Here is a 19,656-nt window from a genome sequence, read left to right as displayed (position 1 = left end):
GATTCGGTGGTCCACGGGCTAACACACCCCCGGCACAGGCAAAGATCCCGCGCAAGCAGCGATCCAAACAACGATCTTGCGCTTGTTTCTAAGGAGCTTGTAATTTGATTTTTGTTATAAAGAGTAATTTTACTAAGTACAAAGCTCACTCGTTTGTATTCATTGTAATTGATAAACAATTATAATAAATTCTACAATAGAACTTGTTCCTGATGCAAACAAACTGGCGACCACAGTGGGAGCTTAAAGAAAAAGACATTCAGACCATGCCATGATTTAAAAACTTTCCTGAATGAGAAGACACTGCTCAACTAATGCTGATTTTTCAATTTGTTAGGTAAAGTTTGACATAAAAGGACTCTAATCTTGTCTATTTTTTGTGCTAGCATTATTCACGGTTAACCATGCATTATAAATAAGTATGACCTAACACAAAAATGACTTGTAGAATCGGTTAGTCCTCAAAATCTTACAAATTTGGAATGCAGGAACCAAAAAATAACCGTCATTGTCAACAAATGAGAAATAAACTATTTAAAGCTAATATTTGCATACAATTAGACATTTATCCATACCCTTTCCAAGTCCATCTGACAACTAGTATGCAAATAACCAATGCTAATTGAACCCAAAAAAAGAAACAAAGCAAATGGTCAAAGCTGTGAGCTAAACGGTCAAGCCAGCATCTAGACTTCAGGAAATTATTTTCTTTCTTGAATTTTTCTCTTTTCCCCCTTTTTTTTAAGGCTCGGAACAAAACAATACAACAATAACCGAGATACAATCCTACATTTAAGATAAATATCAAACTCATTTTCAAAAAAAAAATAGCAGCAAAATTACCTGTAAACCCATTCTTACTGAGATCAATCTCTTCCAACTGCACTCTACTCTCAAACAACCCCTCCGGTATCGGCCCATACAAAAAATTGCTTCCGGCCCTCAAAACCTTCAAATTCGACATAGAACCCAACTCCGGCAGCTCTCCGCTCAGCTTATTCAACCCCAAATCCAAAACCTCCAAATTCCTAAACAACCCTACATTCTTACCAAACCCTCCAAAAATCTGATTCCCACTCAAATTCAAGTACTTCACCGTACTCGCCATGGCCGAGAAATTCACCGAATCCAGGAAAAACTCACCAAAGAACTGATTCCTACTCAAATCTACATGCTCCACATTCCTCAGCTGCGAAAGGAGAACCTTCACATCTCCCCAGAACCTATTCGATCTGAGATCCAAAACCCTAAGCTGCTGCAGATTGCGGATCTCGGTCGGGAAGCCGCCTTCAAAGTCGTTATGCGAGAGATTCAAGTGAACGAGGTTGTAGAGATCGGCGATTCGGGCCGGTACCGGGCCGTAGAAGCGGTTACCAGAGAGGTCGAGATACTGGAGGGAGCGGATCAAGCCAACGGAAGGGACTAAGCGGCCGCTGAAGCTGTTGCCGCTTAGGGTTAGGGTTCGTAGGTTCGGCATTGAGGTCAGGGTCGAGAACTTGAGCTCTCCGGAGAGGTTGAGGCCGGAGAGCGAGATGGAGACGACGGAGGCGCCGGATTCGTCGCAGGTGGACGACCGGTGCCAGGAGGCGGGGGCAGCGCTCCGCCGCCCGCCAGCGAAGGAGGAGGGTCCCGGTCACCGACGTCAGGAGGCGGTGAACAGACGGCGAAGGGTCCGGATTGATCCCCTTCTTGAAGCTCTAAGAGGGAGGGGCGGCGGAAACGTCGGGGGAAAGGGCTGGGCGCAGAGGGCGAGGCGAGGGGACAGGAGAGGAGAGAGGAAAGAGATGGGGAATCATTTTTTTGGGGGGGTTTTTATTTTCCCGATAGGGGGAACCGGTATTTCCTCAATCTCCTGCTCTCGTCTCTTTCCCGTCTCTAAAGGGGTTGGGCCATCGGAGGTAGGAAGAAGAAGAGAAAGTTCAAGGGAGTGGGAGTGGTTTTTTTTGTTTAAAAATGAGGGGGGGGGTGGAGGAGGAGAGGGGAGCGTACAGAGAGAGGGGGGGGCACAGACTGTAAAGCGTCGAGGGGTGGAGTAGGATTGGGCTTTTTTTAAAATAAAATAAAAAAGAAACGGGGGGTGAAGCCAGCAGCGCACCCGCACAAGGGACGTGGGGCCCCTCCTCGGTATCTTTTTTTTTTTTTTCTGGAGAAACATTTGTAGTATAATAAATACCTAGAGTGAGAATTTAATCATAATGCTTTGCCTATACAGTGGGCATTTTGAAATGAGAAAAAAAAATTATAATAATTATGCATGTTTATCTCTTGATTAGTCTCTTTTATAAATTTCCAAAGATAGATGATACTTGATAGATATTTCCTCACTTTTTTGGAGCAAGAGTGGGTATTTGTTTAATTACTCCACTGATTTGATGCTAGCATATATGAATGGAATGTTATTGTGGCTTGATATATTCTAGAAAGAAATTATCTTCTTTCCTGTTTTTGTGACGAATAGTCCAGTCCATATATGGTGATTTTTTTATGCGTTTCTTATTTTAAAATTAAGAATTTGGAAAGGCAACATTTTGTTCCAGTTTAGAGTCTGCCCACCTTACTTTTGAACAAAAATGACTTAAATCTCATGAACTTGAGGCAAGAAATCACCTCATCCATTTCCAACTGAGAACCAAACTTCGGTAATTAACCCACCCTTTTCTTATGAGTTCAATGACTTGCATCCTATTACCACTGCTTCTTAAAATCCTTAGAACTATTTTGAATAATAGAGTAGCCATGAACTGTCAATATTTGTACAATTTTTTTAATATTTACCGAAAATATGTACCTTAAAATTTTATGAAAATTCATTACCTAGCTTATTGCTTTTACTTTTTTTACAATGTAAAAAGTATACTCATAGATGAAGCTTTAGTACTTTACAAAAATAAGAGTTCCTCCAGCAATTAAGCAGTAGACAACACTATCGTAGATGATAGTGGTGGAGCTATATTGTGTCTAGCGGTGTCACGAAAAACCGTTGGCTTTCCCACTTCAGAGGTGTTTTTATTTATTTATTTATACTTCTATTTACTATTTAGGACGCCACGGAGATCGTAATATAATAGGATGAACATATGTAATAATCAGTACAAACTTTTAAATACAATCATGATAAGTTATACAGGGACGTCATTGACATAAAATCCTGACTCCGCCGCTGACAAATAAAATAAATATCACTTGAAGAACTAATAAGGGAACAGTGGGTAGCTTCTCATGTAAAGCTGCAAACGCAACAGTAACACGTCCAGACGCTAGACAAGGTGGCATGTCATTTATTTGTCCCATTACTAATGCCAAAATCTTAATGTTACGGTACTTTAAAGAATCATAAGTTTTGTTACGGTACTTTAGGAATCATAAGTTTTCCGTTATATTAATTATATTGCAGTTGTTGACTACAATAGCAACGTGCTGTTCTTCAAAACTGCATAGCATTTATTCACTGGTCCAAGACATCCACTATATGCATGCGATCATCAACAATCTCTTCAATCAAATTCTCTGATTCTATGTTTGTTGGTGGTCCTACGTGAAACTCGGTGATCATATTTCGTAGTTCAATATTTATTATAAATTAATTGGTAGCGCACACTACTTATTTATCCTCAACAGTGCAATTTTCTATTTTTTTTTTCCATTCTGAAAGTTCAATAAAAGAGAACTTGTTTTCCTCGTTGTGCTATATTAATTTGTTGTATGATCATGTGCTAATCCATCTGTTGTATACTAGAAATTCTGAAAAAGAGTACTAAAACATTTTAATAGTTGAAAACTAAAGTGAATATAGCTAATAAAGACCGAACCAGATCGATTCTCCATCATCCTATGGGGGTGGATAATCATGATCCAGACACGGTAGCGGATACTATATTATACGTATAATCATCATACCGCATAGGTTAAAGTTCGATCATGAAAGCCTTGTGAGTAAACACTAAGGGTCCAATTTCCCAAGGGCAAAACAAATTAAAAGTTTTTTTGTTGTGGAATTTTTTTGGGCAGAGGGTTGGTTAGAACTAATGCCAGTACTAGGGGGGACAAAAAAGGAGAAGGAAAAAGAAAAGAGGGGAGGAAAAAACTCCAAATTAAGGTGGCCCTTGCTGCTCGAGTATATATGTAAACACTCTTTACCCTCGTATTAGTAAAGCTAATTTTGTCACTCAATACGCTTCGTCGCCACTCATTCCACAAGCAAACAGACCAGCTGACGCTTGGATTCACGCCACAGGAATTTAAACAGCTTCGCCAGTGTCAAGGATACGCATTAAAGCTCTCTCTCTCCCCCACCTCTCTCTCTCTCTCTCTCTCTCGTGTCTCATAGCGTACATGTGCACCCACATGCCAATCTTGAGAGATGAAGCCGAGGTGAAATCGAGAAGGGAATAAAAAAAACAAGCAAGCACGCCGTTACGTAATATTTTGAGCACATGTGATGAGTGAGAGTACATCAGCATTGAATCCAGTTATTATGAGCTTGTTCTTGCTCACCCCCACACGATGATTTTTAATCTTCAGCGAGACCGCCCCAATCTGGCATTATTTCTCATCTAGGGGCGTTTTTATCAATTTAAAAAAGGGTTAATGGCACATACAAGTCCGTGTAGTACAAGGGGTAAGTCGCTTACCGTCCTTAAGGGCCTGTTTGGATTCGTAGAGGGTGAAGGGAAGTTAAGGGAAACTGAGGGAAGAGAAGGGAAGAGAAAGGAAGGGAAGGGAAGGGAATTCCCTTCCCCTTGGTTACATCCCAATTTGGGGGTAACAATTTTTATACTATTAGGGGGTGAACCAAGGTGAATTAACTTCACCTCCTAAGTGTTTCCAAACAAGGTGAATGGAGGTGAATGGTTCCCCTAACTTCTAACTTCACCTCCTAAGTGTTTCCAAACAAGGTGAATGGAGGTGAATGGTTCCCCTAACTTCCCTTCACCCTCATTCCCATGGAGGTGAATGGTTCCCCTAACTTCCCTTCACCCTCATTCCCCTCAATCCAAACAAGCCCTAAAATTTTATATGCTAACATTTAGACGTGACAGCCGGTCCCGCTATTTATCTCTATGTTATCTATATTTAAAGAGGAATTAAAAAAAGATTATTTTTGAAAAATAATGAACAAAACTGATACTTTTATGGAAATATTATTAAAATCGACTTTTTTTTGCCAACCGGTAAAAAAAAAAGTCGATTTTACAAAATATTGACTTTAAAATGCACGGGACCAGTAGTATCGTGTAATTAGTGGTCGCTAATTATTGTTAGTCTGAAATGGTCGTTGAAATCCTTAAGGTTTAATTAATAAGAACTAAATACACGGGACTAATACAAGGGACTACTAGTCACGTGTATTTTAAAGTTAAATTTTTGCAAAGTCAACCTCTTTAAGGTCGATTTTGCTATAATTTTACAAAACGGTCCATTTTGCTAATTATTTTTCAAAAAGGTCGACATCTTTTTTTTTTTAATTCTCTACTTTTAAAATATATATCGCCATTGTTCAATATATTTAATAGAAGAGACGATCTTTTTACTGTATAGTGAAATATCAGAAAATTTTTGGAAAATCTCTTTATACCAAATTGACGTCGTGTAATAGTCATATATATGAACATCATATATATGAGTCCCATGTAGCTTATGATACTAGAACTTCTTCTCTTACTCTTGAATTTAAATACTTCAATACAATGAATAAAATAGTCTCTTTTCTCCGAGAAACTCTATTTTTATCACCTAAATGGCTAAAAAATAATCCTGCTTACCACCAACATGTGCCTAGGTGGTTTGGATGTATCAATTTTAATCCAGAGTAACTGGGTTTGATTATCGAACCTGTATTTACCAGGTGTTATATAGAATTAAAGGTGGGCCTCAACACACCTTAGCTTTGCTTGGTTAGGTTTATTGTACAAAAGCTGCATTAGTAATTAACTCATTTAAAAAATAACCATGAAAATGTGAACACGGATTACTTTTTCTAAGGGAAAAACACGAATTACTTTCGAGATTACGAGGAAATTATTTTTCATGTGAGCCATACATTTTTATTATTTTCACCCTTTCATATTTTTCCCCTTAGATCCGATAGTTTCACAATTATAACATTGTACCCTATTTAAGTATTGCTTTCCTATCTTTAATTTAGCCATTTTCACACTTTCACCTTCACATTTTGGGTTTAATCAAACATCCTCTAAGCCTCTAAGGCTTCTAATTTTCGAAAGGCACCATGTGAGTGAGTGTTGGATAGCAAGTCGATCCGGTGACGATTATTCAACGTCGACGCTTCAGATAGCGAAAAGGCATCATGTGATTGATTTGTTGTAAGTTATGTTTTGTACGTAATGACATTGGTTTGGTTGGTAATTAAGGATTAATTAGCAGAGATGTGTTGGACTAAAGTTTTATTATTATTCGTTGACATTTCTCCTACAGAGCAATGTTTCCAAGTGGCCGCCGGCCGCCCCCACTTAACTTTAGCACTTCGTGTACGTGATTACGAATTGGGCTAAACTCAGTCGGAACAGCAATAGAAGTGTTTAAAATATACTTTTAAAATTTAGGGGGATAAAAGAAATTGTTACTTACAAAATTTAATTTAATTATTAAGGATAAAGATGTTCGTTTTGGCAACGTAAGAATCAAGACACGTTAAACTTAACAATTCAGCTATGATAACAAAGTGAAACAAAATTAACTAGAGGAATTTTGTGGAATTTACAAGGTGTATATATATATTTATCGGCCTATGTGAAAATTTCGGTCAACGCTTTTAGGAGGGTTTCTAACATTTTGAAAGTCAATAGAGTTATCTAATGATCGTCCAAAGTTAAGGGGGTTTTATCAATTTAAATTTAGCCAATTTACAAGAGTGAAGCTAGAGTGAACTTAAGTTTATTGAGGGTTTTATCTACCATTTTTTTATTCATTAGATTTGTTTTTATAATACACATTAATGCAACTTTTGAGATGTGTCATAATGTATATCACATATCAATATAAATCCCAAGCAAATCTAATAGGTAAAATAGTTGAGGGATAAAAACTTTTATCCACTTAAGTTTACAAGAACTTTACTCCAATTTACAAAGTTCAAAAAGATTTACTACATAACACCCCAAAAGTTCATGTGGATTTATGAAATTCACTCTTAAAATTAAAAAATTCACTCTTAAAATTAACTTTATTATGGATTGTTTAATTAACTAGATCTTTAATTACTATGAATGAAAACTACACACATCACGGACCACACACACAACACAACACATATATATAATATATATACACTATATATATATATATATAATATATATATGAGATTAGAAGAGAGAAATGGGTATGTTTTGGTACAAAAGCATAAATTTTTGTGCTTGGTGTGAGTGACATTTTCCCCTTAACTCATTAAAATTAGGGCCCACATCACATTGGGTTGTAGGAAAGTGGTTGGGAATTGGAATGGAGTAGATGAGCAATTATGACACCCTCACTACGAAGCAAAAACCTTTGTGTTTTGATACCAAGCATCACATCTCTCTCTCTCTTTCTCTCTCTCATCTACTTCTCTCTACTCTCTCTCTATATATATATATATATTATATATATTATATATATATATATATATATATATAATATATAATATATATATACTAATTATATATTAGTATATATATATATATATATATAATATATATATATATATTATAATATATATATTATAATATATAATAGTATATTATATTATAGTATATATATATAGTATATATAGTTATATATATATACACATATTGTATATTATATATTTGATATGGTATATTATATGTAGTTATACAGTATATGTAATAGTACATATATACATGTATATATGTAGTATACATAGGTATACATGTATAAATATATATAGCATATATATAGATATACTATATATATATATATATATATATATATATATATATATATAATATATATATATATCTAGATATATATATTAATTATATAGTATATATATATATCGTATATATGGTAATATATATATATATATATAATATATATAATATTATATATATATATATATATATATATGTATATATATATATATATATATATATATATATATATATATATATATATATATAATATATACATATATAGTATAGTATATATAATATTATTATATTATATATAATATATATGATATATATAATATATATATATTATGCTATAGTATATAGTGATATATTGATATATATAGGTATATATGTATATTATATAAGTTATATATAGATATTATACACATATATATATACATTATTATATTATTATATATATATATATATACTATATACATATATATATTATATTATATATATATATATATATATTATATATTATATATATATATTATATATATATATTATATATATATATAATATATAAATATATATATATATATATATATTATTATATATATTATATATATATTGAATATATATTATATTACATTACATAGAACTGATACTCACAACTATTATCTCAAGTTTAAAACATGTGTCCAACCAACATGGACTAAGACTAGTGTAGTGGGATGCCCAACACAATGGATTGACATATAATAAATGGGTCCAACACTATGACCTGAATGATGAATATCCAACAGCACTGGAACTGAATTATAAATGAATGTCCAACACTGGCGAATAATGATGAATGCCAACACTGATGGGACTGCACATAATAACTGCCCGCAACACCATGCGACTTGAATAAAATAATGTAGAAGTATCCGATGAGATAATGAAAAGGATGCATATACACTAATTTCAACACATGATCGTCGGTGTTAATCTAAGAACTCAGTGTCCGCAAGCCACTCCACATATGAAGCGAGTAATAATAAACAAATAATTTTCGGTAACGACCAAAAATTCAAGGCGATCTCCTCGCTTCCATTTAAAGCGATACTACAAAATAAACGATGCATCAACTGGTGCCGCGATCAATCGAAGTACAGCAGAAACCCTTCACAGGTTTCTGTCTGCTTCGAAACAAATCATAAGTATGACATTCATTATTTTCAAGCATGAATATTACTGATATCAAATATATGCAATACAGACATGAAATAAAATGTTATCATGTAATACTATCGTCGAAACCCTAAACATTTATATACACATGTTTTAACACGTTTTAAAAGCTAAAAATACTTGTGATTTAATTCATGATTAATAAAATTTTCACATACTTGAAAGTTTATCAATGTTACTGTGTAATCAATTAGAAATATTATTGATAAATGTATTTCTCACTTCATAAGTTATAAGCATCTATATTTTATACACTAAAAAAATACGTTTTAGCTTCAAAAAATGGAGAATAAAAGCTTTAATTAAAACCGGTGCAAAATAGAAGAGGGATGCAGAGGTTGGGCGAGTTTTACTCGCGGCCTTCAAGATACTGAAAACTCTACACTGAAAAAAGACAAAACCAATCCCCTTGCGCCCTGCCAGCTTGCCCAAGAAAAACCGCTTGAAAAATCCCTTCGAATCGCTCAAAATCGCCAAAGAAAAGAGACTAGGGTTGAGAAAGGGCGAAAATTGGTGCTTAGGTTTGGAACATAGGAGAAAAGGTGTTTTCATGGTTTAAACATGTGTATACTATACAGCAACCCGAAAAACTAGCAGCCAAAACCCAAACCCGAAAGTTGCGAAACCCTAGTCTGATAGAAAAACTACTCTTCGTATTTTGGCTGTGCTAACTTTCGCATCAGCGAGCCTCGGAATGCAGCGGTGATTAAATATTTGTTGGGAAGAGCTGCTGCAAGATATCTATCAATTTTGCATCTTTTAGGTTTTCCATATTCACACGTATCAAGTATTGTAAATATAATAACCTCTTCACTGGTTCATAAATTTCATAGATTTATTACATCGAGCTATGATTTGGTGTTATTTGCTCTTAGTATGATAATACTATATATACATCTGAATTTATGGCTCAAGAATTCAATTCCTAGCATTTTCAACATCGTAATATATTATTGTATAAATATATATAACCATATTTATTATATTATTATAAAAGGATTCAAATTTTTGGGGGTTTACACCTACTGCTGGTGGAAGATGTGAGGGGGTTATAGAGTCAATGACGGTGACAATGAGTATCGAGCGGAATATTATTTTAACGTACTTGTCCTGACTTCTGGGAAACATACGGGATATATGATGTGAACTAGTCGGGGGTAAATAGGATATGGTCTTGTGAAAACAGGCCGAATAAATAAATAATGTAATGGGACTAGGAGAGCTAAACTTACTCAAATAGAACTTGTTAGCGAAGTTTAGAACTGGTCGTATATAAGCCTGAACTAATAGTAAATCAGTGTAGAGAGCTAACGTAGGCAACTGGGTAGAACGAACACTTATTGATAGAAAAAAACATGGGCCTGGAGTGGCTAGAGCTAATAGCGCGGATTGATGCCTAGAAGCTAATTTGGTATGATAGCTAGAGATACAGTTTTGAAATCGGGTTAGAACTAAGTCGTAGGCCGAAACTAGAACCAGCACTGTATGATAGCAAAAAACGTGCGGCTGGAGGCCCGAAAGGCTAACACGGAGAGTGAGTTAGAAACTGGCTGTATCTAAGTCTAGAACTAACATTGAATTAGTTAGAAACTAATTATAGCCAACTAGAGAACCAAACTTGTGTTTAGTAAGAAAATACGGATAAAGGTAGCAGCTAAAACACGGGGAATGGGCCTTAGAAAATGGACGGTGTATATAAGCTTTAGAGGATACTAAGCATTGAATCTGGTTAGAGCTAACGTTAGAACTGTTGAATCAACACTTCGTGCATAGAAAAAACGCGGCTTGAGGAAGAGCTAACACGGGATGGCTAGAACTGGCTGTATCTAATCTAGAACTAATCGATTGGATCCAGTTATAGAACTAAGCGATAGTAACTAGCATCCAACACTTGTGCATTATGCAAAAAAATACGCGCCGGAGGGCCAGAACGCGTAACACGGATGGGTTTAGAACTGACTGTTTCTAATGTAGTTAGAACTAATATTGAATCACAGTTAGAACTAACGCTAGCAACTAGGAACCAATACTTATTTAGAAGAAAACCGCTGGATGGAGGTAAAAGCAACACGAGAGGTGCTAGAGAAATGGTGCATATATAAGCTTAGTCAACTAATATTGCGCATCAGTCTAGAACTGAAGTAGTAGACTAGAACCAAACACTTGCTGCATAGAAAAACATGGGTCTGATATAGCAGCTAAACGGGATGGGCGGTAGAACTGACTTGTATTAAGCCTAGAAGCTAACATTGTAATTAGGTGTAGAACTAATGATCAGACTTTAGAACCAACACTTGTGATATGAAAAAAACGGGGCTGGATTGCAGAGCTAACACGGATAGGTTAGGAACTAGTTGTTATCTAATCTAGAACTTAATATTAGATTAGTTAGAACTAACATAACAATTTGGAACCGAACACTTGTGTTAGAAAAAAACACGGATGGAGCGCTAGAGCTAACACGGATAGTGCTAGAAAATGAACTGTTATATAAGCTAGAAACGTAAATTGGATCAGTTAGAATCTTAACGTAACAATAGAACCAGTTACTTTTGATAGAAAAAAAATATGGGCTGGAGATTAGAGCTAACACGCGTTGCGTTAGAACTGGCTGATCTTAAGTCTAGAACCTAACATTAGATCAATTAGAAACTAACGTAAGATGACTAGATCCAACACTTGTGACAAAAAAAACATGGGCCTAGATGAATAGGAACTAATACGGTTTGGGCTAGAATCAGTTGTATTAGATAGTAAGCTAGCTGTACCTGGCCAGGTTAGAAGCTAACATGTAATCTCCAATGGTATACGCCCACTTCTAGTATAAGCGTTGGTGTCTTATTGCTATTTGTTAGTTCTAGCTGAGTTAATATAGCTTCTAGCTATGTTGCGGTCAGTTCTAAGGCGATATCGTGGTTAGTTCTCCCTCCAGCTACCGCTAAGTCGTATTGTAAGCCAGTTGGTTCTGTTACCTATGTTAGTTCTAGCTGATGATAATATTTTAGTTCTGAGCTGAGATGTTAGTGTTAGTTTCTACCTCTAAGCTAACGGAAAGTTTAGTATAAGCGTCATTCTATGTTGCTTTGTTAGTTGCTAGCTGAGTTAATGTTAGTTCAGCTTTGTGGGATATTTATTGATATTTTACAACACTTAGAACTAGAACAAGACTTTGATTAGAACTAACAAGACATAAACTTACAAATTATATTACCATACTTTTTAGCAATGAAGAGAAGCTAACAAAAACTTCATACGAGACATACTACAAACACTATATATTTGTAAACAGTTTGAACATTAATATAAAAGCATAGTATTGGGGAAATAACAGTTTCCCCAAGTTTTTTCTTATCCTCATCCAGATTGATGCCATCTGACAATATTTGTTCTTTGAACATAAACAGGTGTGCTGGACCAAGGGCCTTGACCCTTCGGATCTGAATCACCAAGTATGTTTATGCTTATCCATTCAAGTCAAAGCATTCTTCGTACTTACATACCCTTGTGGGCGATATTGTGGGCGGAATTTATCAATTGCAGCCTTATATTCCTCTAATTATCAAAAATGTCACATCGTCACCTCTCTTCACTGGAACATAAAGCACTCGTTTCTTGCCATGGATAACTACTGGCAAGCAATTTGCTAAAAGCAGCATCATAGAATACAATAGCCCTCGATTTGCCTAAACAAGAGAGGCCGTTCGAGTTATTACCTACGGCGTGTCCATTCAATCTCGGCGGAGAGTACATCGACCACGAGAGAGAGAGAGGGGGGGGAGCGCTCAGGGCGGGGATATGCGCGTCACGAGAGACGAGAGAGACTTGAGAGCAGAGAGAGAGAGAGAGAGAAGAGAGAGAGTTGGGGTGAAGGGCGCATTTTTGGGGCGGCGAAAAAGAGGGATTTGAGTGGGTTGGGGCGGCGATTTTTGCGGGCATCTGTTGATAAGGAGCTCAGACGAGCAGAGAGGGCTTAATGTCTACCGAGCATGTTTTATTTCAAAAACGCGGGCCGTTTTTCTCACAAACGTGGGGTTCTTCCTGTAAGAATCACAATGGAGCAGTATGTTTAGCCTTTTTAAATTTGATGGCTAGAACTAACAATAACTAATCTAGAACTAACATGGGTAATAGAATAAATACTTACACTATAACTTGCGTTAGCTGGAGTTAGAACTAACATGATAATATTTAGAACTGACACCACAACTACTAGAACTAACAATAACTAAGCTAGAACTAACATGGGCAATAAAACAAACACTTACACTAGATCTTACGTTAGCTGGAGTTAGAACTAATATGATAGCATCTAGAACTAATACCACAGCAGCTAGAACTAATAATAACTAAGCTAGAACTAACATGGATAATAGAACAAATACTTACACTAGAACTTGCGTTACCTGGAGTTAGAACTAACACGATAGCATCTAGAACTGACACCACAGCAACTAAAACTAACAATAACTAAGCTAGAACTAACATGGCGTATAGAACAAACACTTACACTAGAACTTGCATTAGCTGGAGTTAGAACTAATACGATAGCATTTAGGACTGACACCACAGCAGCTAGAACTAATAATAACTAAGCTAGAACTAACATGAACAACAGAACAAACACTTACACTAGATCTTGCGTTAGCTGGAGTTAGAACTAACACGATAGTATCTAGAACTGACACCACAGCAGCTAGAACTAACATGTGCAATCGTCACAAACACTTACACTAGAACTTGCAGTTAGAAATAACAAGCATTGGAAATAGAACTTTTATGTACATCAATATATAACTAACAAACTGTTTCCTTCCATTATAGTGCAAAATACTATATACTAACTTCACGGGTTAGCTGGATTCAATGATCCACAGTATGAGCCGTACCAACTAACATCTATCAACTCTAGGTCTGTGTTAAAAGGCTGCGCACGTTGAGTCTCTAAGTCAATGCGAGTGGATCCCTCAGTCCTCTCCAAATTCCCCCTGCCGAGTACCTGCGCGACGGCGTAGCCTTCCCTTAGGACCCCGTCGACTGAAGAGATGTAACGAAAACCAATCCTCTTAGGGACATCAGATAAATCCCTAATCCTGAGAAGCACTTTGTATTCTGTGAAGTTAGCATGGGTTATGATACCACAACAGCTCATAATGCACTCACCGATACCAGCAAGCAGAGATTGCAAAAATTCAAAATCCCAGAGGTGGTATAGGAGGTTGAAGAGGCGGATCCATACTAGAAATGGTTGGGAAACCGTTGAAAGCCTGAGATCCTCCCTCCAATGATGGAATCTGCCCCTAAAGGTGCTCATATCTACCAGGCCGAGCTTTATAGCTTAGGCAAGAAGGTCGTCGGATGGAAACTACACCATGAAGCTGTGTCCTACCGCTTCTTTGATTTGATGGGGCCATGACCTAAGATTAAAGCGATAAACCAGCATCTCTCTGAGCTCTTGGACGGATAAACGGCCTGACCTAAGATTGAAGATGGTGAAAGTATAGAGATGTCGGATGGTGCTGGCGGTGTTGGCAGGGATGATAAGCATCCTTGGAGGGGTACGAACAGTAATACTATGATGACAATCTCGAGAAGTATGCCCGGACCCATGGCAGTATGCACAGGCACCGTCCAAAGCCATTTGTGATAGTTTATGATAGAGATTGAAGACGTTGGGCTTAGGAATTTGTTTGGAGATGAGGGGTGTAGAGAGTCACCTACTGTGACGCCACTGGGTTCACACAATGTTACAGTCCGAGGTGAAACCAGGAATGTCAATCCTGCTATGCACCACACCGTGCAATAACATATTTCACCATCACAATTACTATCTCTCTAGTAGAGTTAACAACAGGTATAGGTACAAAAGCAAGTAAAAGATAATACAAGAGATATATGATGAAATAATAGAGATAAAAATAATATTTCATCATCCAACATACAAAAATATAAAGTGAATCTCTGAAATAACTAGTCTGGAGATCTCAACAAGTCTCAAATACAAAATATCTGATAAAAGAAAATAAGGCACACAATCTTTATAACTTCTAGAACATAACTCTCAAATGTCTAAACAAAATGTCTACAGTGGAACTCCGTAAATAAAATAAAACTATAAATGAAAGATGGACGCTAATAAGTATCACCATCAATATGCGACTCTCTGTGCACCTAGCTCGTTACCTGAAATGGGAGGGGGCAACGAGCGCCAAAACGCTAGCGACCAACATCACAACCAACCCCAAGAGAGAGGGCTCGTTGCATAAAGAAAATGCAGTTAATACATATATATATGAAATCATTGATTCTAACAATAAGAGGATTTTAGTATTTAGGAAATTACAATACGAGCATAGGTACGTCGAGCGAAATAATCCAAACAATAAAACCCTTATGTATATACCTTGTATTTCAAATTGTAAATCCCTAAATACCAAACCCAAGATCTAATACATGAACAATAATATAAAGAAGACTAACCCATCTCAGAACTCAAATACCATGTCATGTCAAAACTCACATAAGTGTCATGTCCAGCCTATATAAGTGTAAGTGTCATACTCAATGTTTAAACATGTGTCCAACACATGGACTAAGACTAGGTGTAGTGGATGCCCAACACATGGATTGCATATATAAATTGTCCAACACATGGACTGAATGATGAATATCCAACACATGGACTGAATATAATGAATGTCCAACACATGGACTGAATATGATGAATGCCCAACACATGGACTGCACATAATAACTGCCCAACACATGGACTGAATAAAATATGTAGAATATCGATGAGATATATGAAAAGGATGCATATACACTAATTTCACACATATCTCGGTGTTCAAATCTAAACTCATGTCCGCAAGCCATCTCACATATGAAGATATATAATAAAAAATAATTTCTAACACCAAAAATTCAAGGCGACTCCTCGTTCACATTAAAGCATACTACAAAAGTAAACATGCACAAACTGTGCCGGCGATCAATCGAAACAGGCAGAAACCCTTCACAGGTTTCTGTCTGCTTCGAAACAAATCTATAAGTAACATCATTATTTTTCAAGCATAATATTACTGATATCAATATATATGAAACAACATGAAATAAAATATTATCATGTAAATATATCGTCGAAACCCTAAACATTTATATACACATGTTTAAACGTTTTAAAAGCAAAAACTTGTGATTTAATTCATGATTAATAAATTTCAGATCTGAAATTTATCAATGTTACTGTTGTAATCAATTAGAAAATTATGATAATGTATTCTCACTTCATAAGTTATAAAGATCTATATTTTATACACTAAAAAAATACGTTTTAGGCTCAAAAAATCGGAATAAAACTTAATAAAACGTGCAAAATAAAAGGGTGCAGAGTTGGGCGAGTTGTTACTCGCCTCAGATACTGAAAAACTCCTACCACGTGAAAGAGAACCAATCCCCTTCGCTGCACTGCACAAAACCCGCTGAAAAATCCTTCGAAATCCCTCAAAATCGCCAAAGAAAAGAACTAGGGTTTGAGAAAGGGGAAAATGGGCTGCTAGGGTTTGGAACATAGGAGAAAAAAAGGTGTTTTTCATGTTTAAACATGTGTATATATGACAGCAAACCCGAAAAACTACAGCCCAAAACCCGAAACCCGAAAGTGGAAAACCCAGTCTGACTAGAAACATACTCTTCGGTATTTTGGCTGTAACTTTCGCATCCGACCTCGGAATGAGGTGATTAAATATTTGTTGGAAAGCTGCTGAAGATATCTACAATTTTGATCTTTTAAGTTTTCCATATTCACAACGTATCAGTATGTAAAATATAAAACCTCTTCACTGGTCATAAATTTCTAGATTTATACATCGAGCATGATTTGTGTATTTGCTCTTATATATATACATATATACATTGAATTAATCTCAAATCAATTCCTAGCATTTTCAAACATCGTAATATATTATTTATAAATATATAACATATTTATTATTATTTATTATAAAATATTCAAATTTTTGGGGGTTTTACACCTACGCTGGTGGAAGAAGTTGAGGGGTTATAGAGGAATGACGGTGACATGAGTATCGAGGGAAATATTATTTTAACTACTTGTCCTGACTTGGGAACATACGGATATATGATGTGAACTATCGGGGTGATAGGATATGTCTTGGAAAACAGCGAATAAATAAATAATGTAATGACTAGAGCTAACACTTACTCAAAATAGAACTTTAGCGAAGTTAGAACTGGTCGTATATAAGCTAGAACTAATATTAAATCAGTTAGAACTAACGTAGCAACTAGAACCAACACTTATGATAGAAAAAAAACATGGGCTGGAGGTAGAGCTAATACGGGATGAGCTAGAACTAATTGTATATAAGCTAGAACTAACATTGAATCGGTTAGAACTAACGTAGCAACTAGAACCAACACTTATGATAGAAAAAACGTGGGCTGGAGGCAAAGCTAACACGAGATGAGTTAGAACTGGCTGTATCTAATCTAGAACTAACATTGAATTAGTTAGAACTAATATAGCAACTAGAACCAATACTTGTGTTAGAAGAAAATACGGGATAAAGGTAGAGCTAACACGGGATGGGCTAGAAATGACTGTATATAAGCTAGAACTAACATTGAATCGGTTAGAGCTAACGTAGCAACTAGAATCAACACTTGTGATAGAAAAAACGCGAGTTGGAGGAAGAGCTAACACGGGATGGGCTAGAACTGGCTGTATCTAATCTAGAACTAACATTGGATCAGTTAGAACTAACATAGTAACTAGATCCAACACTTGTGATAGAAAAAAATACGGGCCGGAGGCAGAGCTAACACGGGATGGGTTAGAACTGACTGTTTCTAATGTAGAACTAATATTGAATCAGTTAGAACTAACGTAGCAACTAGAACCAATACTTATGTTAGAAGAAAACGCGGGATGGAGGTAAAGCTAACACGAGATGTGCTAGAAATGGCTGTATATAAGCTAGAACTAATATTGGATCAGTTAGAACTAACGTAGTAACTAGAACCAACACTTGTGATAGAAAAACATGGGCTGGATATAGAGCTAACACGGGATGGGCTAGAACTGACTGTATATAAGCTAGAACTAACATTGAATTAGTTAGAACTAATGTATCAACTAGAACCAACACTTGTGATAGAAAAAACGCGGGCTGGATGCAGAGCTAACACGGAATAGGTTAGAACTAGTTGTATCTAATCTAGAACTAATATTAGATTAGTTAGAACTAACATAACAATTGGAACCAACACTTGTGTTAGAAAAAAACACGGGATGGAGGTAGAGCTAACACGGGATAGGCTAGAAATGACTGTATATAAGCTAGAACTAACATTGGATCAGTTAGAACTAACGTAACAACTAGAACCAGTACTTTTGATAGAAAAAAAATATGGGCTGGAGATAGAGCTAACACGGGTTGGGTTAGAACTGGCTGTATCTAATCTAGAACCAACATTAGATCAATTAGAACTAACGTAGCAACTAGATCCAACACTTGTGACAAAAAAAACATGGGCTAGATGTAGAACTAATACGGGTTGGGCTAGAAATAGTTGTATATAAGCTAGTGTACCTGGAGGTAGAACTAACATTATCTCCAATTAACGCCACTTCTAGTATAAGCGTTGGTTCTATTGTCTTTGTTAGTTCTAGCTGAGTTAATATTAGTTCTAGCTGATGTTGGGTCAGTTCTAACTGATATCGTGTTAGTTCTCCCTCCAGCTAACGCAAGGTCTATTGTAAGCATTGGTTCTGTTACCTATGTTAGTTCTAGCTGAGATAATATTAGTTCTAGCTGATATAGTGTTAGTTCTACCTCTAGCTAACGAAAGTTCTAGTATAAGCGTCAGTTCTATTGCCTTTGTTAGTTCTAGCTGAGTTAATGTTAGTTCTAGCTGTTGTGGGGATATTTATGATATTTTACAACATTAGAACTAACAAGACATTGATTAGAACTAACAAGACATAACTTACAAATCATATTACATACTTTTTGCAATAGAGAAGCTAACAAATACTTCAACGAGACATACTACAAACACTAATATTGTAAACATTGAACATAATATAAAAGCATAGATGGGGGAAATAACAGTTTCCCCAAGTTTTTTCTTATCCTCATCCAGATTATGCCCCTCTGACAATATTTGTTCTTGAACATAAACAGGTGTCTGGACAAGCCTTGACCTGGATGCTGAATCACAAGTGATGTTTTGCTTATCCCATTCAATCAAAGCATCTTCGTACGTTACATACCCTTGTGGGCGATATTTGGGAATTTATCAACTTGAGCCTTATATTCCTCCTAATTATCAAAAATGTCACATCGTCGACCTCTCTTCACAACATAAAGACTCTTTCTTGCCATGGATAACTACTTGGCAAGCCAATTTGCTAAAACAGATCATAAATACAATAGCCCTCGAGTTCCTAAAACAGAGAGGGTTCGAGTTATTACCTACGGTGTCCATTCAATCTCGCGGAGGAGTAATCGACCACGAGAGAGAGAGAGGGGGGGGGAGGGCGGCGGCG

At 36.1% G+C, this 19,656-nt stretch overlaps 1 protein-coding gene across 1 annotated transcript in view; it reads right to left on the bottom strand.

Moving 5' to 3' along the window:
- LOC109834989 (probable inactive receptor kinase At5g10020) overlaps nucleotides 1-19,656 on the bottom strand; it is a 46,656-nt gene that overhangs the window by 10,777 nt on the left and 16,223 nt on the right. Inside the window, exon 2 of the mRNA XM_020402992.1 lies at nucleotides 844-1,598. Within this exon, the coding sequence (XP_020258581.1) occupies nucleotides 844-1,598 (755 nt within the window). The remainder of the gene's footprint in view (nucleotides 1-843; nucleotides 1,599-19,656) is intronic.

The sequence above is a fragment of the Asparagus officinalis genome, chromosome 3, assembly GCF_001876935.1.
Source record: "Asparagus officinalis chromosome 3, Aspof.V1, whole genome shotgun sequence".
NCBI classification, from domain to species: Eukaryota; Viridiplantae; Streptophyta; class Magnoliopsida; order Asparagales; family Asparagaceae; genus Asparagus; species Asparagus officinalis.
Note: the sequence above shows the minus strand (reverse complement) of the source record. Positions and strands in the feature narration are given on the sequence as shown.